Source organism: Dromiciops gliroides, chromosome 6 (genome assembly GCF_019393635.1).
Source record: "Dromiciops gliroides isolate mDroGli1 chromosome 6, mDroGli1.pri, whole genome shotgun sequence".
Taxonomy (NCBI): domain Eukaryota; kingdom Metazoa; phylum Chordata; class Mammalia; order Microbiotheria; family Microbiotheriidae; genus Dromiciops; species Dromiciops gliroides.
The window spans coordinates 160,243,672-160,267,746 of NC_057866.1; the positions used below are offsets into that span (position 1 = coordinate 160,243,672).

The 24,075-nt window shown below is 41.6% G+C and overlaps 1 protein-coding gene across 2 annotated transcripts in view; it reads right to left on the bottom strand.

Moving 5' to 3' along the window:
• Positions 1-737: 737 nt before the first annotated feature.
• The window catches only part of SLC10A7 (solute carrier family 10 member 7), a 279,118-nt gene continuing 255,780 nt past the window's right edge, over positions 738-24,075 (bottom strand). For both annotated transcript variants that reach the window (XM_043971561.1, XM_043971560.1), the window contains 2 exons: positions 4,174-4,319; positions 738-1,511 (listed from right to left, as the gene is read on the bottom strand). In XM_043971561.1, coding sequence (XP_043827496.1) covers positions 1,482-1,511; positions 4,174-4,319 — 176 coding nt within the window. In that variant the 3' untranslated portion in view covers positions 738-1,481. The remainder of the gene's footprint in view (positions 1,512-4,173; positions 4,320-24,075) is intronic.

Below are 24,075 nucleotides of genomic sequence, written 5' to 3' on the forward strand. Positions count from 1 at the left end.
AGCAGACCAAGGCAGTCACCACTGTTTTTGCCTTGGGACTTTCTCCCGCCTGAACCCAAAATGCCACCATTTTACATTTTTAAGCAGGGAGAGGAGAAGATACAGATAGAAAGCTCTATGGGAAACTTAGAATGAGGATGACAGTGGTCTCTATAATAACTGGAAGCTTGGCCAACCACTCGTCTCATTCATTCTGTGTCTTGTCCCCTAATTAAAGCTCTGCCTTGTTAAATCTGTGAGAGGAATGCACACACGGCTGATGCCGGCCTTGCCTCTGGATGTCCACTTTGGGACAATTCCATTCAGTCGACGTCTGTGACCATAAACAATGCTCGTGTTTTGCAATTCTCTGGCCAGACGTGCCCTGTGACTTTGCGATTCACAGGAGTAATGAGACTTAACTCTCTTAGAAATACGCTGCTAACGGGCTGCCACATTTGTTGCTGATTCCTCAAATGTAACAGGCTGCATTGTGGATAAAAGGCAGAGCTGCTCAGTCTTTCTGTAACAGTAAAAATAAATAGTTTTGGTCCTATGGTGTGGAATGTGGCTCTGGGCAGCCCTTCATCGCTGCCGTGCTCAGGATTGGAAGGTTCCTGCCTTCCTGACTTCTGCCCCTCTTTACCTGCCCGAGGCAGATCTTCAGGTGCCATGTGAACAAGTGAGGAAGGAGGAAAGTGGGGGAAAATAGGATTATATATAGTGATTAATAAATTAGAATGTCTCCCCTGCTCCCCTCCCCCCGAACTTTACTTCTAACTCAAATATCAGTGCCTTTGAATCAAACAGCCTATGATGCATTTAAGACAGAAAAATGCCACCATCTCATACAACGGAATTGAAAGAATTATCTTGAGGACACTCTTAATTTGAAGGAATGTCTAGAAAAAATCATGTCAATGAATGCAAATATTTTCTGCTTTTCTAGCATCCAGCCCATCTACTCTCTGGCCCCATGCTTGAGCATACACAAACAGAGAAGAAAGAGGCATGTCACAGTTTCAGAATAAAGGAGACACGCACGCATACACACGCACACCACACAAAGTCAAGGTATCGGAGGGAGAAACTTTGGAAATGGGCTCCCCTAAAGTTTTGTCAGCAGAAGGGCATTTTCTTGGTCTTTGGACCCTCTTTACAATAGGCATGAATCTGCCACAGCTTGTAGTTACACAGAAAACGGTGAAAGGGAATCCAAGGTTTGCTTCTTAATCAGGAGTGACTATTTCACTGAGTTAGAAAAATAAACAGTTTCAAAATACTGTACAACCTCTGCTGGTCACCAGCAAAGAAGGTTCTGGAAACAATGCTCTGGCCAAATGCATTTTAAGGCACTTAAATAGATCTATCTTTTTTTTTTCATTATAAAAAAATAAAATATGCATTGAAGCAACATTCACAAATACAGGTCTTCTGAATGAATGTGATTGTACAGTATTGTACATATATACACATCTGTGACTCGAAGGTCCCCGTTAGTGTTACACCGTTGGCCTCATCAGCTTCACACCCTACGAGAAAAGCAGGAACAAAGAGTGAGTCCAGCAGCCCAACTTGGGTGTCGGGGTGGTATAAACCACTGGAATGGGAGGTGAGCAAGCTGCCCATGGGATCAGAGATGACGAGCTGGAATGAGGTCCTCTCATTCACCTTCCTCACTGAATCTCACAGAGAGGACGGGACTTTTCCAAGGTCACAAAGGCAATAAGCAGCTGAGCTGGAACTGGAGTTGAAGGCCTCTGACTCTGGATGCAACAAGAATCAAGAGGCTTGAGTGGGACTGTGGGCTCCCCACATAGGCTGTATAATCAGGGACATAAGTCCTTTGACTTTCTCCAACTCAGTTTCTTCTTCTATAAAATGGAGATAATGATTCTTGCGCTACCTTTTAAACAAGGTAGTTGGGAGGAAGGCATTTTGTGAATCTTAAAGTCTTATACAAATGTGAGCTGTTATTATTGGTGGGGAACAGGGGAATAAAACATTTCAAACAGCCAACAATCCCAAAGATTGACTGCCCTCCTGAATGACCTCTTCATAGCATGGCTTCTCTTGGGGCAGCTAAGTGGCATAGTGGGATAGAGCACTGGGCCAGGAGTCAGGAAGACGTGAGTTCAAATCTGACCTCAGACACTAGCTAGGTAACCCTGGGCAAGTCACTTAACCTCTGTTTGGCTAAGTTTCCTCAATTGTAAGTTGGGGATAATAACACTTACCAGGGTTGTTGTGAAGATCAAATGAAATAATATTGTAAAGTGCTTAGCACAGTGCCTGGCACATAGCTGGTATTTTATAAATGTTTGGGTTTTTTTTACTTGGGTAATAGAACTCCTCTTCCACCCCCACCCCCATCAAAATCTATATAATCTATAAATTAGATGAGCCACTAACAATTAACTGAGAACTACATTTATCTTGGGGGACCAAAGATGAAGCTGCAAAAAGCTCAGGTTTCATGTATCGATCTGATTTAGCCAAGGGCTCTTTGGCTCAGATGGGAGGCAGATAACTGATGTAAAAGAGTGCTGGACTTGGGAGTCAGGAAGACTCAAATTCAAATTCTGTCTCAGACACTTGCTAGTTGTGTGACCCAGGTCAAATCACTTAACCTCTCTGTGCCTCAGTTTCTTCATTTGTAAAAAGAGGTCAGTCTCTGGATTCGAAGGTCACTGCCAGCGGGTGGTGTTCATTCATTGTGAGTCAGAGCCAATCTATGATCCTATGAATATACTCTAGAGGAAGATGAAGGTTCAATTCAGTTTTCATCCAAAAGATGCCCTTATATTTGAAAATTTTCAGGTGAAAAAAATAGGATTAAGAGATTAATATTTACATAGGATTAATAGTTACATTTCCTTAATCTTTATAATTCTATTTTAGAAACTTATTTCATTACAAGAACCCTGACAGGAAGATACTAGTATTCTCGTTTTATTGGTGAGGCATCTGAGGTTCAGAAAAAGTAAGTGACTGACTTGGCTAGAGTCACAGAAACCTACTAAGTGTCAGACAGATGTTTTCTCTGACTCTATAATACTAGTTGTCTCTCCAACTGCCCTGTGAATGACCACCAAGACTTCTACATTCCTTTCTATGTTAAAAGCATTTTCCCCTAGAAATAAAGGAAGCAGCTTTTCAGATGCCTGAAAGAAATTAAGGGTTAAAGAAACTCCACTCCCAAAGACAGCATCAAAGGCATCTCTCTCTAGAAGCTTTAAAAAAGGAGTGACTCTTTTGGTTTGTCCTGTGTAGGAGGTGGCTTGTCCTGCTCTTGAATGCAGCCTCACTATGCTAGTGATGGTCTGATAAATGTTCCGATCTCTTCATTTTCAGAACAGTTGGCTGACAACAATGACATGGGACTCTTGGGTCAGAGTAACTTAAAATGCCATTGTGCCAGAAAATTCCTTTAACAGGTGTTCTCTGCTACCAGGGCCTCTGCTCTCTCTGTATCTTCTGAGTTATAAGCCAACAAGTGGCCCAAACCAAGACTAATCTGAAATTATCTGCTCTGTGATGTCCAAATCACAGGGAAAGCAGATATGCTGCCGGGGTCTGCTATCAGCAAAGCTGGCCAAGCCCCTGAGGTTTGGTTGGTTTGTTTTGGTATTAGTAGCTTATTTGTGAAATCAGAGTAAATCAACAACTATTTGTTCTGGAACCAACAGCTGACCTGTTTATCTTGGCTTAAGAGTTTACAAAGAAGACACTGAAAGCAGCTGATGGGGAGTTTCCAAGTAAGAAGGGTCCATAAGTAGTCACTGTATGAGCTGGGCATGGAACCCAGGTCCTTTGACTCTAAGTTGATTTTCAGTAGGGGGTGGAACTAAGATTAGTCTTTTTAAAAATTGTATCTTTATAGTAAAATTCCATCTTTGTGGAAATTTAAAAATCTGAAACTTGAACTAACTCATTCTGTCCAGATTCAACACATCTAATGTTACTTAACATAATCCCGTGTTTACGGATATAAACAATCCACATGTGATAACCTGAGCTTAAGGAACAGTATTTCAATTAGACTCTTACAGATCCCTTTTTTCTTTCTCCAACAGAATGAAGTGCCTGGGGGGCAGATGCCACTTCCTCTTTTGTACCCTCAGCACAAGGCATGGCTCATACTGGGAGTTAAACAAATGCTTGCTGGTTGACTGGATTCTATGGAATTCTTACCTTCTGTCTTGACACCATCCAAGACTTGATTGTTGGCACTAAAAGACTGCCCAGCAGGATCTGTGCTGGGTGGTAGATCAGCAAGGGCACAGATATCAAGGAGAGGTGCTCGTGGCCTGCAAACACAATCTTTAGCATTGGAATCCCTGAAGGGAAGGAAGGAAAGACCATAGACAAAGGCTCAGGTCAATGCCAAGACCATCTTTGATATCATCACTCAAAAGAGAATTGCATTTCAGTAAGATATTAATCTTCCCAAACCCCCCAAGTAAAACCAAAACCCTTTCTTTGGGTTCTGCAGTGTTGGGGTTCTCCTAGCCCTGGCATGAATCATGGTTGGAATCCAAAGTCACCCTCCTTTTCCTTTCACCATTTGGACAACTGTGATAGCTTTCTGGCTGGTCTCCCTACCTCCTCTCCCCATTCCAGGCTATCTTCCACTCAGTTATCAAAGTGATCTTCCCATAACTCAGGTCTAACCTTATTACTCCCCTATTCAATGAAATCTAGTGGCTCCCTATTGTCTCCAGCATTAAATTCTGTTTAGCTTTTAAAGCCTTTCCTAACCACGGTGCCTTCCTACCTTTCCGGTCTTCTTATACCTTACTCCCCCCTCCTTGTACTCTCCATCCAGTGGCATCAGCTCCCAACTCTGGGCATCTTTACTGCTCAAACCCTAGGAATTCCTTCCCTCCTCACTCCCACCTCCTGGATTCTTCAGGCCTCAGCTCAAATCCAGCCTTCTACAGGAAGTCCTTCCCGTCCCCCTTCATGCTAGTGCTTTTCCGCTGTGATCATCTCCACATGATGCTATCTGTGCCTCATCTGGACATAGTTTGCATGTTCTTTCCCCTATTGGGGTTGTGAACCTCTTGAGGGTAGAGCCTCAAGTGCTTAGCACAGTGCCTGGCACATAGTGGGCACTTAATAAATACTTGTTGACTAACTACTATTTGGGGGGTGGGGGACAAAAAGACTTGAAGCTTCAAGCCAGAGACTCTTCTCTCTTTTTTGGTGTCATGCACCCTTTTGGCCATCTGGTGAAGCCTAGGGACCCGTTCTCAGAAGGTTTCTAAATGCATAAAACAGAATACATAGGATTACAAAGGAAAGCAATAATACTGAGAGAGTTATCAACAAGTGTGCCTATATAAGCAAGTTCACACACCCCGCATTAAGAAGCCCTGCTTCATGCAGACAGATAGCATCATCACAAATTGATATTCAATTCAGTGTTGAGACAGTTGGTGGGGTGCTATAGATGGGACAGATAAGAGAGCTTGGCTTGGAAAGCCTGAGTGTGATACCCATCTATAACACTAGCTGTTGATGCCTCTGAACCTCTGTAGTAAGAGCAACATCTGCCAGGGCCCCTGCCATGTCGGCTGGGCGAGTTTCCCTCTAAAAGGGAGAGAAGCCGTCACAATGTTTGCAGTAGGAGGGGGATCCAGCTGCATTTGATTAAGCACAACATTAAAGAGATTTGGGAAAATATGGAACACAATGTCACTTTTCTCACAAAATTTTGTTTCAGAATATATAGTTATTTTTCATAAAATGTGTTATTTATGATATCATAAATAATGTGTTTATTATAGTTATTTTTTAGTGAATTGAGAAAGAAAAACATCAGTTTTAATTTCTAATACAGTAAATACCAATAGATATAAACACAATAATTTTTTAAGCATGTAAAGAGGTCCTCAATAATTTTTAAGAATGTAAAGGGGTCCTGAAACCAGAAAGTTTGAGAACTAATGATCAAAGGCATGAAAAATGCAGATCACAGGGGCAGCTAGGTGGCGCAGTGGATAGAGCACCAGCCCTGGAGTCAGGAGTATCTGAGTTCAAATCCGGCCTCAGACACTTAACACTTTACTAGCTGTGTGACCCTGGACAAGTCACTTAACCCCAATTGCCTCACTTAAAAAAAAATGCAGATCACAAGGAGCCAGGGCCCTCAGACTTGTGGGATGTCCCACTGCTTAGCCAGTCAATATGCCCTTCTGACCAGACACATCTCTATGCATTTAACTGAACTAGTGTAAATACCCTTCAACTTCCTTCTTATTCAATGTTAGTCTATGAGTGTCTCCTTTCATTCTAATTCCACATCTGAACTGCTGGATCATCCTTAGGCCCTTTCCAGAATAGCCTGAGTTTGGTCATTTGTGAAATGGGGTAAATGCAACACCTCCCTCGTGGGGTAGCTGTGACAGCCGAGTGGGGCAAGACATTTTGAGAATTCTGAAGCACTCTGTAGGAATACCAGCTACTATCGTTGTAGCAAGATGAGCCAGAATGCAGATGCGTGCAGTGATTGGCTGGATGTATAAGCAAAGATAGTTGGGGGGTCTTAATGGAAGCCCCTCTGGGTATCTAGCACAGAGTGATAACTCAAGGCAGCCTTCCCGGGGAGGGCTCCACTGAGCAAGATTTCTGAGGACCCACACGCTAGCACATTAATGGGTGTGCTGATGGCCCATAAATAACCTCTTAAAAATTATTATTATTACACAACAAGGGAGGCAGCAATGCCTTTTCAATTATTTTTACCTTCTAATAAATTTCAAACCTTTATGCAAAAATGTATTTCACTAGAGTTCTCCTTTTCACGGCCTCACATATCATCTGTAATAAACTGAAAACACTTAACTGTTAGAGCAACAGGATCCAGCTAGAAAATGGGAAATGCAGTGGGGGAAGAGAAGACAGTTATCGATCTAGCTTTTATACCCTTTTGCTGTTGTTTATTTGATAAGTTGTGCCCAACTCTCTGTGACACCATTTGGGGTTTTCATGGAAAAGATCCTGGAGTGGCTTTCATTTCCTTCTCCAGCTCATTTTACAGAAAAGGAAACTGAGGCAAACAGGGTGAGGTGACTTGCCTAGGGAAGATAGGAAAAGGAGGGAAAGGGAGGAGGCCTTACTTTGAACTTCCATTGATGAATGTGCTTATGGGTGAAGGGATATAATGACCTATATCACACTGGATGAGGCCTGGGAGATTTGTTGCTTGAAAAGTCTACTCTCTGTGTGTGTGTGTGTGTGTGTGTGTGTGTGTGTGTGTGTGTGTGTGTGTGTGTGTGTATCTGTATCCATGTGCAGTGACAGGAAGCACTGACAGGGCAGAGCCCAGAATTAATACTTTGGAAGGTTTGATTGTATGCAGAATGCAGAGAAAAGAGAGAGACCAGATGATTAGATGGGTCAAGAATCAGAGAATGAGGGTCTGGAGTAAACAGAATGAGATGATAATTTAGAGAGTGAAAGAAATCTTTTTTTGGAAAGAGGTGTAAAAATTAAATTAAAAACCCCTTAATGAATAGAACTAGCTGAAGGGAAGGTAGGGAAGAAGTAATCCATTTTCCTGAGAAGAAAAAGGAAGAGGAAGAGATATATAACTAGATAAAAGCAAGGTAGAGGAATTAATAAAGAAAACCCCAAAGGGAAGTGGTTAACAAGAGAATCAAGGGCATCAAGGGTGAAGGGAAGAGAGCCAGTGGGAACAAGGCCACGTTAAAAAAAAGATTAATGTAAAGTAACTGAAGGAACATAATACTGTGTTTACAGCAGAAGAGAAAATATATCATAACTTGGAAAAAACAATTTTAGAGACAGATGGAGGAAAATAAAAACCTAACTCATAACTTTAAATGTGAATGGATTGAACAATCCAATAAAACAAAAAAAATAGTGATAAACTGGATAAGAAAACAAAGCCCTACAATCTGTTGCTTACAAGAAACACATTTTAAAAAGTAAAGAAATATACAAAATAAAACTGATGGAATGGAAAAAAATTTACTACGCATCAAGTGAATCCAAAAAGCCAGGAGTTGCCACTATGCAAATGAAGTAAAGACAAACATTCAAAAAATAGACAAGGAAAACTATGTTATGCTGAAAGGAACCATACATAGCAAACTAATATCAGTAATAAATTTCTATACTATAAATGCTTTAGCATCCAAGTTCACAAAGGAAACATTATCTGAGCTATAAGAAGACATAGACAGTAACACAATGGTGACAGGAGACTTCAATATCCCTCTATCAGTTTTAGGTAAGTCTAACAGAAGGGTAAACAAAAGGGAAAATACAGAACTGAACAAATGTCTGGAGAAATTAGAGTTAAAACTAGAAACTAGAGTTAAAAGATCTATGGTGTCTTTTAAATGTCTCTTTATCTTATGGAACTTTTACAAAAATTGACCTTGTACCAGGGTGCAGAAATATGGAAACAAATGTAAAAGGGGAAAAATAGTTAACATGTTCTTTACAATCCATAATGCAATAAAAAATGGAAATTGGTTCAGGGACCACAAACATAAGATATACTCCCAAATGGAGACTTAACAATGAAATCTCAAATAATGAGTTAGTCAAAGAACAAATCAGAGAAACAATTGATAACCATGTAAAAGAAAATGATAATGATTAAAGCAAATCAAAATTTCTGAGATGCAGCTAAAGCAGTCCTCAAGGGGGAAATAATATTTTTACAATCATACATTTAAAAAAATAGAAAAAGAAAGGATTGAGGAACTGGATATACATTAAAAATTAGATAATCAATCAAATAAGCCTAAAATAAGAACAAAAGACATTAAAAATCAGAGGGAAAATAAACTGGCCACAACCCCCCCCCAGAAATTAAAAAGTAAAATCAAAAGGCTGTTTCTTTGAAAAGATGCATAAAATTGATAAACTCTTGGCTAATTTGTCTAAAATGAGAGCAGAAAATCAAGTTAATAAAATAGCAAATGAGCAATGTAAAATAACAGAAAAACCAGAAGAAATAAAAAAACCCCAATCAGACCACATTAGGTAATTACATACTGAAAAATCTGAGAACACAAAAGAAACAGACGAATACCTACAAAAATAAAAAAATATCTAAACTATCAGAAGACCAGATAGAGATCTTAAATAATCTGATTTCAGAAAAGGAAATAGATCCAACTGCAAGGAAATTACCAAAGGGAGTGGGGGGAGACTTCTGGACTTGATGTATTCACAAGGAGAATTCTATAAAATTTGTAAAGATAGTGCCGATACTTTACAAACTATTCTCAAAAAATGAGAAAAAAATGGAACCCTACTAGAATCTTATTATAAGACAACTATAGTCCTAATACCTAAGCTGGGGAAAGAGAAAACAGAGAAGCATGTGAATGTTGCAGAGAGGGTGTTGGTGAGGTGAACCCAAGGTTGGGGCTTGGAAAGAGAGGACATCAGTAGAGGATAAAGGTATTGAATAGGAAGGCATGACTCCAAGGGTGTGGAGGGTACATATGCATAAAATACAATCCCTAGCTTTAAGGAGGTTGGGGTTTTTTTGCCTTTATACAAGTCTAACCAGAAGCTACTGTTGCACCTTTCTCATTAGTTAACTGAGTAAGAAATAATAAGAGTAATGAAACTTATTAAACATAAGTTTTAAAATTTTTTCTTTGAAAAGAAAGCTTAAATAAAGGGTTCTTTTCATCTTGCTATCAGTGCCATAATATAAATGAAGAAAATTAATTTTAATGCTGCCAGGTACTGATTCTGTGTCACCGGGACTGACAGAATCCAAGAAGACTTTATGAGATGGCATTTGACTTTATGAAAGTGAACACCAGGCCTGCATTTACAATTTTACTGGGACTTTAAGCTGTCATGCTGAAAAATGTTTATGAAACATTAATCAAAAAATGCCTCTTTAATACAAGGCATTGTCTGAAAGATGTTAGAAGACACACATCGTAAATGGATTCTTTTTCTGACTAAAGTAATTTCTACTCAGAGCATTTCCCCATTGCTATCCAAGTACACAGTGTGTAGAGATAAAGAGCACTTTGCTGGCGCATTATCACCTGATCCAAACACTGGGGAAATCACTAATGTACAGCGTGCCATATTTCCATGTCACACATGACACATTTGTCTGAAATTATCCAACAGGCTTTGACACTGCGGCATATTCCATAAGCAAAGCTTTCAACTGACATCTGCCAAGAAGGATCTGGAAGTGTGAGCTTTCTTCTTCTAACAAGCAAGTAAGAGTTTGCTTTTATCCTATACCCATGATGGAAAGGATAAAACAATAAGGAGTAGAACGAGGGTTTTTTTTTTCTGTTTTAATATGTTTATTTTATGTTCCCTGAATTCAAAAGCTCCCATCAAGTCTCTTTGCTTACGACTTGCTAATGGATAGCAAGGTGGTTTAGAGAAGTTGGCATTGTTTCTTTGCAAACTTAGCCTGGGCTTTGATTTCCAGTTCCAGTTGGTGTTACTTGGCTTTAGTGACGACCTGGAGTCAGGAAGACTTGAATACAGATCCATTCTCAGATGCCTACTAGCTGTGCGAACCTGAGCAGGATGGTCAGCCTCTTTACATCTCAATGTCTTCATCTGTCAGATGAAGACGACTGGCCTTGACAGCCTCTAAAGCCCCATCTGGCTGTAAATGTGATCCCATGATCCTTACTGGTACACTGATATGTATTTGGGGCTGTGTTCAGGCTGCTTGCACACACCCTACACAATCTATTTCCCTGTGGTTGGGCTGGCCAGGGATCTGGACCCTGCTTAGGGCACGAGGGCCTCTCTCAGGCCTCGCTGTAGCTGCCACCAGCCTGTCTGCTTCTCATTCTTCTTTCTATCAACACTCTCCTAGCCCTTTTGGGAGGCTCTGATGTCAAGAGAAGGCTTGCCTGGAGACTTGGGGCTCTTTGACCTTCTTTGACTCTCTTGAAATGCTCTGGGAATTCTGATGGAGCTTCTGCTGGAGAGAAACCCAGTTCCTGTCTGCTGTCGGCTCCTGGCCATCTGCCCTCCTCTTTCTCATCCCCACATATGTTACATGAACAGGTATAACCAACTACTCCTTTTTCTTCTCCTCTGACTCCTCTGGTCACTGTTATCCATCACTCAGCAGAGAGTACATCTCCTTAAGGCTATGATTGATATACATAAGGAAGGCAAAGAAGTTAGGAGTTTAAACTTTAAGAGCACCTGATGCTATTCAGTCCTTAAACTCCACTGCTGGACCTACTAGCAAAGTGTGGGTAGGGCCAGGGGAGGGGGGGCCCAGATGGAAGCATGTTTTTTCAGCCAATAGGATATGGTAGAAAACACGATTTAGGGCCTAGCTTCTTAAACTGTGGTTTATGGAGTCACATAAATGAATGTGGGGGTCATGAAAAATTTGGCAACAGTAAGAGGTTATGTAGACCTATTTTATCTACCTGTATACCCAGTGTCATGTAAAAATTTCTCCAGCTAAAAGGGGTCACCAGTGGAAAAAGTTTAAGAAGCCCTGCTTTAGGGGAAGGGGAAGGAGCAGGGTTTGATTAAAAGTATCCCTTTGTAAAATTTGTGGGGCAATGGGGGTTAAGTGACTTGCCCAGGGTCACACAGCTAGTAAGTGTCAAGTGTCTGAGGCTGGAACTGAACTCAGGTACTCCTGAATCCAGGGCCAGCGCTTTAACCACTGTGCCATCTAGCTGTCCCAAAATTTGTATTTTTAAAGTAAAGTTTAGTTAACTGAAAAAAAGTTAAGTTTTAGTTTCTTTAGTTGGATGAATAAAAATCATGTTCTTGAGAATTCAATAAATGTCCTTATAACTTGTAAAAATAATACCTCTGTACCCTAATGAAATATGCAGCATGCACCTGTGTTAACATGCATTGGTACACACATACACACACACACACACACACACACACTCACACACACTCATTCTGTTTTTTAACTTTTGCTCTGGGTTAGTTCATTCAGGAACATGCTGTTCTGGAAATCTGTTGTAGCCTGTGTACTTGCCTCCCAAAGCATCTCAGATGCTAGACATGTGAATACATGAAGTTCAGAATAAATGCTCTAAGGGAATGAATTTGTTTGTTGCACTTGAGAATCTGGACACAGGTTCAAGGCCATGGTCAAAACTTGATAGCTTTCTTTCTTTCTCTTTTCCTTCCTTTGTTCCTTCCTTCCTTTTATCCTTGGTTCTGGGAACAATAATAGCTAGTATTTATATAGCTTTAAGCTTGATCACTAATTCTGTGAAGTAGATGCTGTCATACTTCCCCTTTTAAAGGTGATGAATCTGAAGGCGGACAGAGGTTAAGTGACTTGCCCAGGGTCACACAGCTAATAAGTGTCAGAGGCAGATGGGAATACACAGATGAAAAAGTTTTACAGAACTCAGCCCCAACCATGAGAACAGGCCTCCATGATACATCTGCAAGGTTATCTACGGGCCAATCATGGCTCTCTTTCCATTCTTCTTTTTTCCTCCCTCACCCCTTCAGCCAACTATAATGCTCAAGGATCCCAAAGAGTAGCTATCTGGAAGCAGAGATGATGCCACATCTCCCCACTAAGCAATGGCACAGAATTCCCGGGGAGCAAGGAAAACTGGTGAAGTGTCGCCTGCACACATCAGAGATGCAACTCTTGCTCTATACAGAGGGCATAAAGAAGGGGGGAGTCAAGAAGCCACATTTGTGCTGTTTTACTTCATAAACTCTTCTAGGGATCCCAACACAGAGTGGCACAAGTGATGTGAGACTGAGTCTACAGGCCCAAAGGAAGCCACATTGTTCCTAAAAGAGCCTGAAAGAAACAACAGCAATAGCTTTGGCCTTTGATTCTGTATCTCATGATGTAACTGGCTATAATACCCTCTGGGGTATCAGTAAATCTCTCTGGATTACAGAAGTTTCTGCAGAGCTCTCCATTGTAAAAGTTTTCTTTGGACACTTCTCTGGAATCATTCATTTGTTTTGTGCATCAGTTATTTGCAGTAAGGTACATGTAGAAGTAATGCCTTAAGACTGAGGGTCCAGAGGTGTAATTTGCTCTAGATGCCCCTATCCTAATAAGGTACGTTTTGTATTTTTTGTTTTGTTTGTTTGTTTGTTTTGGTGGGCAATTGAAGGTTAACGTGCCTTGCCCTGGGTCACACAGCTAGCAAGTGCCAAGTGTCGTTGAGGTCGGATTTGAGCTCAGGTCCTCCCTGAATCCAGGGCTGTGCTTTATCCACTGTGCCACCTAGCTGCCCCCTCCTAATAAGTTTTGACTAACTTTAGGATGCCATGATTACTGTCTCTACCATTCAGCTCCCCAAATCAGGTGCTTTTGTGATAAAATGATGGCCACACTAGAAAATCGAAATGGCGAACTCCCAAACTAATTCACAGACATACAACACTTCTTTCTATATGAACATCAAAGGCCCAAGATTTTAACCTCCCAGAGAGTAGTAATTAGCAAAGCATCTCAAACTCATTCCAGTCAATGGCATTTCTTTGTCTCCTGGTATTGAAACCCTCAGGGCCATTTTTGACTATCTTTCATCTTCACTATCAGGGTAGATGACGAGCCTTTATGATTTCTTCCCTACATTCTCCTTTTCCCTGCACATCTCACCAGCACCACCACTGCGATCCAGGCTCTCTTCAAATTGTAGCCGCCTTCCATTAGACACGTGATCTCACTGGAGCCCCCACAAGAAACTCTGTGAAATACTGAACTCAAAGTACAGCTGTGATCACAGTGCCTAGCACACAGTGGGTGCTTAACATCTCATCAACGAGGATGTTCCCCTCAACAACGCAACTCAAAAAACTGTCCATGCCTGCAAATAAATGTGCAACATTATTCACGTCCTCCCCATAAGTTTGCCACAAGGTTCTCACCCAATATGTGGGGAGGGGGCTAGGGAGGAGTTTCTCTGGCTTTCCCTAACATCATGGGGATCATCAGATCAGACATTTTGGACCCGGAATAGATTTAGAGGCCTAACCAGTACAGTTTACAAATTTTACAAATGAGAAAACTGAGGCTCAGACAAGCTGATTTGCCCAGGAACACGCTGCTAGGAAGTTTCCAAAGGTCAATGTGAACAGCTTCTAGCTTCCCTGCACTGCCTCTGTATTCATTATGCAAATGAAGCTTGAATACATGGCTGTCCCTCACTCTCTCTCTTTTTTGGGGGGGGGGAGGGCAATGGGGTTTTAAGTGACTTGCCCAGGGTCACACAGCTAGTGTCAAGTGTCTGAGACCAGATTGAACTCAGGTCCTCCTGAATCCAGGGCCAGTGCTTTATCCACTGCACCACCCAGCTGCTCCTGTCCCCACTCTCAACACAGGACACAGGCATCTTCCTTTTTTGGTCATATAATCCCTAAGGACACACTTAGGTTCTTTTTCCTAATTTCTTATTTGTTCTATGACTCACAGACCCACTCAGGTACCTCTCTGTGGTTCTCAGTGTCATGTAGAAGGCTCGGATTCCTAGCCAGGAGAAAACTGGCATCAAAAGATGCTCACCCCGCCCCCCCAGAAGTTATATCATAAAAGGAGTGAGGTGACTTCCATAAGGCAATCCAGCCTTCTCCGCCTCCTTAATTTTTCACTCAATCATTCATGTGTAGCTTCTGCTTAAGATGGGTATATAATGTATGCATTCATGTTACCTCTATATAGGTCATGAACACTGATGCATGAACTCTGTCACCCGGTGCATCTAACTGCACACAGTAATTTGGACAAAGAGCATTCTCCATAGACCGTTTTTCCTGTGAGATTGTAAGATGAAGTCATTTTTACTTGTCACAACCTCTCTATGAGAATCTACAGTGATATAGCTCTTAATGCAAATATCACAGTTGTCATCTGCAAATAAAAGCATCTGGAGGACCTCACCATCTGTAGGGAGTCTCTCACCAAGGTGTAGTAGATAGAGCACAGGCCCTGAGTTCAAATGGCACCTTAGACACCTACTAGCTGGATGACCCTGGGCAAGTCACTTAAAACCTTAAAAACTAAAAAACTTTAAAAGCCCTTAAAACATCTGAATATATGATATATCTATATATACATACAACACACACACACACACATATATATATAAAATCAATCAATCAATCAATCAATCTCAATCAATCTCTCTCTTCTCTCTCTCTCTCTCTCCTCTCCTCTCTCTCTCTCTCTCTCTTCTCTCTCGCCACTGGACCAGATGGCTCTGGAGGATAGAGTGAGATTGGTGACTTTGCACTCACTTAAATCCAATTTAGTGCAAGTCATGACATCACCCTGAGGTCAAGGTCACTTTGAGAATGAAGGACCAAGAACAACAACTATTCTTCAACTGTAAATCTGCACAGGCTATCTTCATGTTAATGGTAACATTTACCTCTTGATCTAATTATTTTTTTTAAATCATAAAAAGTATTTTTTTTATTTTCCAGTTACATGTAAAGACAATTTTCAACATTTGTTTTTCATAGGCATGTTTTTTAGTTCCAAATTTTTCTCCTTCCCTCTGTCCCTTCCCTCCCCCTTCCCAAGACAGAAAGCAGTCTGATATAGGTCTATATATGTACAATCCTCTTGGTTGAATTATCACTATTTTAGACGATGGGGTTCATACCCATTAAGTGACTCCCTCCAGGCCACACAATAATTGTGTTAGCTGGCAGCCAGGAGATGCAGGGGATAGGCGCTGGTCCTGGAGTCAGGAAGACTTCAGTTCAAATCTGCCCTTGTGACCCTGGGCATGTCACTTCACCTGTTTTGCCTCAGTTCCACAACTATAAAATGGGATTAATAACAGCACCTGCCCCTGCAGATTTGTTGTGAGGATCGAGGATCGAATGAGGTAACACTTGTAGCACGTGCTGGGCACATGGGACTTGCTTTCATCACCACGCCAGCCTTTGTTTTGAGGGCTCAAGGAGTGCTTCCTCTCTGTATTACTCTGAGTCTGCCACCATGCTGTGGTCCCACTTTTTTCTTGTGCTTAGGTATTATCTCCCCAACCAGAGCCATAAGCTCCTTAAAAGCAGCACTAGATATTATGCTTCTTTACCACCCCCTGTAGAGCCGGCTATGGAGGAGGCCACTGAGGGAAAGCCACGGGGAGACAAGCAAATGAGCAAATTCTGTGGCACAGTGGGCCTGAGCTTCCCTGGCACAGGAAGCCTTCACTGGTAGCCTGCCTTGTACTATGAAAGACTATGAGGCTGTAAGAGGTCAAAGAAAGGGAGAAGAAAGTGAGCAGGACTGGGCCTGGATTTTAGTCCTCATTAAGATAATTAGGCTCACTAGATTGGGTTCCTGCATTCAGGAAGACCTGAGTTAAAATTCCTAACTCTGGCATTTGCTGGCTGTGTGGCCCTTGGACAAATCACTTAACATCTCTGGGTTTCCTCTCCTCATCTGTAAAAGAAGTGGCTGGGATTCAGTGTTTCCCAAAGTCCCTTGTGGCTCTGTCATATCATGATTCTCCTACACAATGTTTTCGATAGAGTGGAAGGGGACAGATATTAGAGGCACTGCTTGTAATTTTAGTAGGTCCACAACAGAATGCTGGGAACAGATTTTATATTCTAGGGGCTGCCACAATCTGATGTCAGTTATTCACATGAAAGGGGAAATAAAGCATTTTGTTTGAATTCTCTGAAATCCAACATTTAGTTTGAATGCTGCACTGATTGAGGTGACACAGAATCACCTGCTTCATGTTCCGCTCTGTCAAAACTGCACTTAGGCAAATCTGTGGGATTTATTTTCCATTGGGAAGGTACTAAGAGATAAAGTGCCAGCACTTTAAGTATCTCTGATACCTAATAGCTGTGTGCCCTAGGCAAGTCACTTCACCTATCAATGCCTTATAGGGGAAACATTTCCCAGTCCTACTGTACTTGCCTGTGGGGTGATCCATCTTGGAACACAAGACATACAACATATGAAGTATTGGGTCACCAGGAGAAACAGGGCTGGGAAACCACCTCTACTTAGTGCACAAGGAAGCAACTCCATTCTCCAGATAGCCCTTCAAAAACTTCTCCAGGCCACGTCCATTCTATGAGTGGCCACGCTTCCATTTCTCTGGTGTTATGGCAGACTTGACTGCACAAACCATCCAACTTGAGAGAATGTGCTACTAAATGGTGGAGAACAGACAGGAGAGCTTGATCACTTTTCAGTGTCTCAAAGTAATTCTTCCCTTGGACCCTGGAAGTGCCTGAGGAAGCTTCTAGGACTTACTTATTGAGTGCTTATAATCTGGGCTGGTAGAGGAAGAACACCCCCACCAAGAGCTCCCCATGCTGATAAGATCACAAGATGTGGGAAGAGAATGCGTTGCAGAATCTCATCATTTAGAGATCATCTAACCTCCCCCCGCAATATTACGGAGGAGGAAGGCAAGGTTGCAGAGGGCATCAAGGTTGCAGTAGAAAGATGTGGAATCTGGGTACTTGAGTTTGAATCCTGTCTTTGTACCTTGGGTAAGTCACTTAGCTTAGCTGAGCCTCAGTTTCCTCTTCTATAAAATTAAGGGGCTAGACTAGATCATGTATAAGGATTCTTCCAGATAAAAATGTATGATTATAATAACTTCCCAACTAATGCCACAAAGGGCTATATAAAGCAGTGCATACACTTTGACCCAGCAATACCACCATAAAAAAGGGAAGAGGACCCACATATACAAAAATATTTATAGCTGCTTTTTTGTGGTTGGCAAGGAATTTGGAAATTGAGGGTATGCCATCCATTGGGGAATGGCTGAACAAGATGTGGTATATGAATATAATGGAATACTATAGTGCTGTAAGAAATGATGAGGAAGTGGATTTCAGAGAAACCTGGAAGGACCTTACATGAATTGATGCTGAGTGAGATGAACAGAACCAGGAGAACATCGTACACAGTATCAACAACAATTGTGATAGATGGAAAATGCTCTCCAAATCCAGCAAAAAGAATTATTTGGGGCGGGGGGGACAACTAGGTGGCACAGGGCATAGAGCAATGGCCCTGGATTCAGGAGGATCCTGAGTTCAAATCCAGCCTCAGACACTTTAACACTTACTAGCTGTGTGACCCTGGGCAAGTCACTTTAACCCCAATGCCTCACCAAAAAAAAAAAAAAAAAAAAAAGAACTACCGAATCTAGATGCAGATTGACCCATACTATTTCTATTTTTTTTGTTGTTGTTGTTCTTTTTTTAGGTTTTTTCTTTTTGCTCTGATTCTTCTTTTACAGCATGGACTAATGCAGAAATAAGTTTAATGTGTATTGTACATATATAACCTATATCAGATTGCTAGCTGTCTTGGAGAGGGGGAGGGAGGAAAAATTTGAAACTAGAAATCTTATAAAACAAATGCTGAAAACTATCTCTACATGTAACTGGAAAATATATAAAATACATTATGACAAATAAATGAATTGAACGAATAAATAAATAATTTCCCAAAGGCAAATACAAGTTTGGGAGAGCTAGGATTTGAACCTAGTTCTTATATGCAAAATCTGGTGCTTATTTTATTAGAGCACACGGAATATATGATAATAATGATAACTGACACGTATATGGTATTTTCAAGTTTGCAAATTGCTTTACTTATTCCATTTGAGACTGACAACCCCAAGAGGTTGATATTAGAGGTATTAAAATGCCCATTTTACTTGTAATGAGCCTTAGCAAGGGTAAGGGACTTATACATATTTAGTGTCAAAGGTAGAATATGAACCCAGTCCTATATATGCACACAGACACGTGCATGTGCCAGATTCTGATAAGTACTATCTACGTGACTCTAGGCAAGTCACTTGGGCTCTGAGTGTTCTGGGCTGCTCTCAAGACAGTGAGTTACAAACTTTAGCTGATCTGCATCTATAAAGAGTATGTCAAAGAGCAATGAAATGACAAATCTGGATGCATATGCAAATACTCCTAAGCTCTGTGTAGTTTAGTTTGTATATTGTCTCCATTGTTGGTTTTTTTTTTTTGGTATCTACCATGGTTAATCAAGCAAAAGAATGGACAATGCTTCTGAACAGCAGAATAAAAAGCCAACAGGCACAGAGCAGCTATTGGTTTCCTGCCAAGCACACCTTGCCAGACCTGGCATAAAACAGGATGACCTTGCCCCAGTTTAATAGAGACGAACAGAGTGGAATATGAGCTGTGAGCCTCCAATGCCTTAATCATGCCAACTGGCCTGGGATGCTTTGAGATGGCATAGAAGAGGGGAGCTCTGCTAATTACATCTTTGACGATGCTCATCCGTTGAGTCACAATAACGCTGGACTCATGGATTTTCTTCCCATAGGGGAAAGACATATATGAAGTGAGGCCAAAGAAGCAGCATCAGAACAACGATGGACACATCAAAAATTTGCTATTTAACTAAACTGGTGCCTGTTTTACCAGATTTTGACAGCACAACAACCGCAAGTGACTTCCTTATGGCCAAGACCATCTCACCCACTGGGGCCAGAGTCACCTCAACCCTCCACAATGTAGTTATGGAGGGCATTTAAAAAAAATTGAAATTTATGGAGGGTTTTCTTAAAGCCCTACAGCCTAGCTTTACATAAATGAATAAATGCTAAGGTCTCACCTCCTGTGCAAGAAGCCATTCCTGAAAGTTAGCACCTTCCCTCTACAATTCCCTCCAATTTATCCTGTACATACCTTGTATGTACACAGTTGTTTACTGTGTTGTCTCCCCCACCTCTCAGTGTGAACTCACTGATGGCAGAGACTGTTCTGGACATAGTGCTCACTTTAATAAATGCTTATTAATCTGGCTTTTTGAATAATTAATATGACTACACCAAAATAATAATAGCAACAAAATCAGAAGGGGAAAAAAAAACAAGGAAGAAAAAGGGATTCTAGAAGGGCTATGGAAGCAAGATTTGGCTAAAGTTAACATACTCTTAAAACAAATTGCAAATATTTTGGAGTTTATGGTTTCGTCCAGGAACTCTGTTTATTTAAATGTTTTGTCAATTACTAAATTTAGAATGAAAACATTACAAATAAAAAAACACTTTCATTATCTGCCAAGGATTTCCCATTGTGCCTCAGTTATCTCTCCAAGCCATCTCTTCCAACTACTATCTGCATACATTTACAATGATTTTAAAGCAGTGCATTTTTTTTTTTTTCGAGAACCGGAGAAACTGGTTAACTGTGCTAGGTGGATATGCTTATGTAAACCATCGTGAGAGGCTTACACTTGCTTCATATTTCCAAATCCTGGATTCAAAAATACTCTTTCTCCCAAAGGGAGAATGTGGCCTAGAACAGCTCTATAAAAAAACCTTTCAAATATAAGGCTACAAACTAGATGTCACAGGTCATTAGTAATAGGAAGAAGAAACTGTTCCCCTAATAACGCAGGTCAGGAGAAAAAAAAAGGGGAGGAAGCACGACTCTCTTTTCCGTCTTTTAGCAAACACAAAGTACATACCTTCCTTGATGTGAACTCTAAATGCCTTGTTTGAAGTTTATGGTAAGAAAGCTATTTATTCTTCAGGATTTTATTCACATATTAACAGTTACAAAGCTGCCTTTTCACATCATTTACTCGGCCTAATGCTCTCCCAACAACCCTGTGAGGTCAGTATAAACAAATATTATCACTCCGCATTTTACAGAGCAATGTGAAATGGCATTTGGTCAAAGTTCCTGGAACCCAGAAAAGTTGATTAATAATACAGATGCCTATCTGCAGGGGTGGGAGAACTGAGAAAAATGACTGTATCTTGAGGAAAGGCTGATGGTGGTGTATCCTGTTCTCCCTTCCCCTCCTCACCTCCCATCTTTTCAAAGGCTTGGTGCAGGCCTTCACTAACTCGGGCTTTCGAGTGGTGTTCGTTTGTACTGTTCATGGGGGAAGTGGAAAGATGGTGCTGTTAATATCACTACCCGGGCTCGAATCCTATCCAACTACGCCCAAAGTTTATCAAGCAAATAAAAAGATAGGAGAAGAAAGCTGAGCAGGTGTGTTACTGCTCTTCTGAAACAGGTATGTCTGATTGGAAAAGATGTTTAATGAATGACCTGCGAAGACCTCACCAGATGCTAACAATGGAAACATTACCTCTGCCAATTGAAGGTTGCTGCATCAGAAGATTTGGGTACACCTTCACTGTCTAACAGTGTGTAGGAGTAATTTAGCTAACAGGGAATCAAGAAATGAATTAAGCTCCGAGAAAAATAAGACTCTATCCAAGTGCTAGATCGGAACTCCTGGAAAGGGTCAACATCTTTAAGGAGGCCAGGTAGCAAGGCCGGGGCTGAGGCACTGGCTCTGTTTACTGGGCTTTTGTTGATTATAACAGACAGATACACTTTCAACATTTCCTTAGTGTTTACCGCGCTGGGCTCCGGGATGCAGACAAAGACACCACTTCTCACCGGCAAGGAACTTTTTTTTGTTTTTAACTAGGAGTTGGGTGAGAATGTAACATCTACACACACAATGTGGACGCAAAGTCTGTACAAAGGAATCTCAAGACGGACAAAGCACTAACAGGTGCGGGGGGTAAGAGGAAAGCTCTGTGTAGAAGCCCGTACCTGTGTTTTGAAGGAAGCCTGGCATTCCAACAGATGGATGTGAGGGTGTTTAGACTTGGTGGGTAGGTTGTTGTTGGTTTTTAGAGAGGGTGGTCTTTCTTTTCTATTTCTTTGTAAAATTTCCCAAATCTTCATGGTTGGAGGAGCACAGAGAGTCAGGGGTTGTGTTCTTTTAAAAACCACTTCTGAGGTCACTCTACTTTTATTGGGCTGTGCAGCCTCTCTCTGTCCTTAGCCACGCTTAGCTTTCGTAGCCCACCCCCAGGCTCTTCCCTTCCTCCTCCACTTCTCTCTTTCCAGACAGCTCGCCTGCCCATCTACCAATTACCTTTAAATCTGGTTCTAGTCACACTTGGGAGTGTAGTTGACACGTCTGGTCCAAACCTACAACTTTGATTGAGGGTTCCCCTCTCTTTACTTGGGTCATTCTCAGAAATCATTATTTTCTTCCTTGCTGTCAGCTGGACAGAAAAGAAAATGGACTCCACTCATTTTATCTGCAAGGCCGAATTGAAGTAATAACAGTTGGGCATAGCCTCACTATTGAATCCTTTTGGGAAATAGGGATTGGTTTATAATTACATTTAAATTAATTACATTTAAACATTGATGTTAAGAAAGAGTTTGAGAAGCACCCTAGCAGAGCTGCTTCTGGTCCTGTTCTCTTGACACGTTTTGGATACTTTATAGCAGTTACACTCGATTGAATCAGGCAAGCCACAAACTGTACTCCTGGGCTTCTCTGAGTTATCTCTTAGGCAAATTTTGATCTGATGTAATTGCTGTGCATGAGAAACACAGGAGGATTTGATGATCTTTGGAGACCCAGAATCTCGGGGGCGCCAGGGCGGGGGTGGAGGGGGCGGGTGGAGTTCTGAGCTATGACTTGAAGAAGCTAGGAAGGAGCAATGATTGCTGCAGAACAGTCTGGATAATTCTGTCATCAAAAGAGGATTGACAGCCGGAAGATTTCCAACACCTGCAAGATTCCCTAACGTGGCACTTGTGGGCAGTGAGAGGGCACCACAGGTGTTGCCAGTTGGCAGAGTCAGGGCTGGGGAGGCACCAGCTCGATGTTGGTGTGTCTCACTCAAGAGATTGAAAGTTACAAGCCTGATAAGACCAACTGATACGTACTGTTGGCTATTTCTATTAACCAGTGATTTCAGAAAATAGTACCCAGTGGGAGAGTGGAGAGAGAATTGGACATGGGATCACAGAGACCAGGGTTAGCATCCTGGTTCTGCTCCTTTTTAGCTGGGTACTTCCCTCTTCACCACCACCCCCCCACCACCACCTTTAGAGACCAAGAGCAAGTCCCGTCACCTCTCTGTAAAATGGGCATGATAATCCTTATGCCACAGACCTCACAGAGTCATTACGAGGAATAAATGAGTAACGGATTCAAAAGGCTTTGTAAACCATAGTGTTACATAGCACTACATAGTCTGTAATTCTTTCTTCATTATGCCCTTGAGAAGTAGGTAATGAAAATATTTTATCTCCGTTTTTCAGGTTCAGAGGTTACTGACTTGCTCATGGTCACACTGGTCCATCTCTTGACGCCAAGTCCAGTGCTGAAGGAGCCACTCTAACAAATGTAAGTTGTTAGCAGTCAATTTTAAGCTCTGAAGGGCAGAGGACCCATTCCACTTATTCATTAAAAACCTTTTTTATTAAGAACCTTCTATATACAGTGCTACGTGGGGCAGGTATTGAGGGAGGAAAAAAAAGATGATGCGGGCAGACTTCCTGCCTGGAAAGGGTTCATAACCTGGTGAGGGCTTTGGTTAAGATGTACAAGCAGATGAACACGATATGTACATAAGGGGAATGCAAATGTCTTTGTATCTCCCAGAGCACTGTCCACTGCACGTAAGAGGCACTTAATTGTTGCTGAATGAATGAATTTAACTTTATTTGCAGTGTGGCGCAGCAGAAAGATGACTCCATGATGGAGTCAGGACTGAAGTTGACTTTATCATCCCTGTGTAGTGTGACCTTGGATGTGCCACTTAAGTTCTTTCTGGGCCTCAGTTTTCAAGAATTATAAAATGAGGAGGTTGCACTAGACAAACTCTAGGCCCCTTCTAGTTCTAAGTCAATGATTCTACATTCCTTCTTCCTCATTTTATTCCTATGGCTCTGAGCTTGGTGTCCTCTGAATTTAGGTTGTATACAAGAAAAAAAAATTCCTAATAATGAATTACTCATGCACCAGATGGGCTGCCCTGGGAGGTGGTGGGTTTTCCCTAGATGGGGATCTTCAAACATACATGGACCATTTGGTGGGAGTGTGAAATAACAATGACAGCAATAATAATAGTGCTGTTCAGTCGTGTCTGACTCTGTGACCCCATTTGGGGTTTTCCTGGCAAAGATACTGGAGTAGTTGGCCATTTCCTTCTCCAGCTCATTTGACAGATGAGGAACCTGAAGCAAACAGGGTGAAGTGACTTGCCCAGGGTCACACAGCTATTAAGTGTCTGAGGCCACATTTGAACTCAGGAAGAGGAGTCTTTCTGT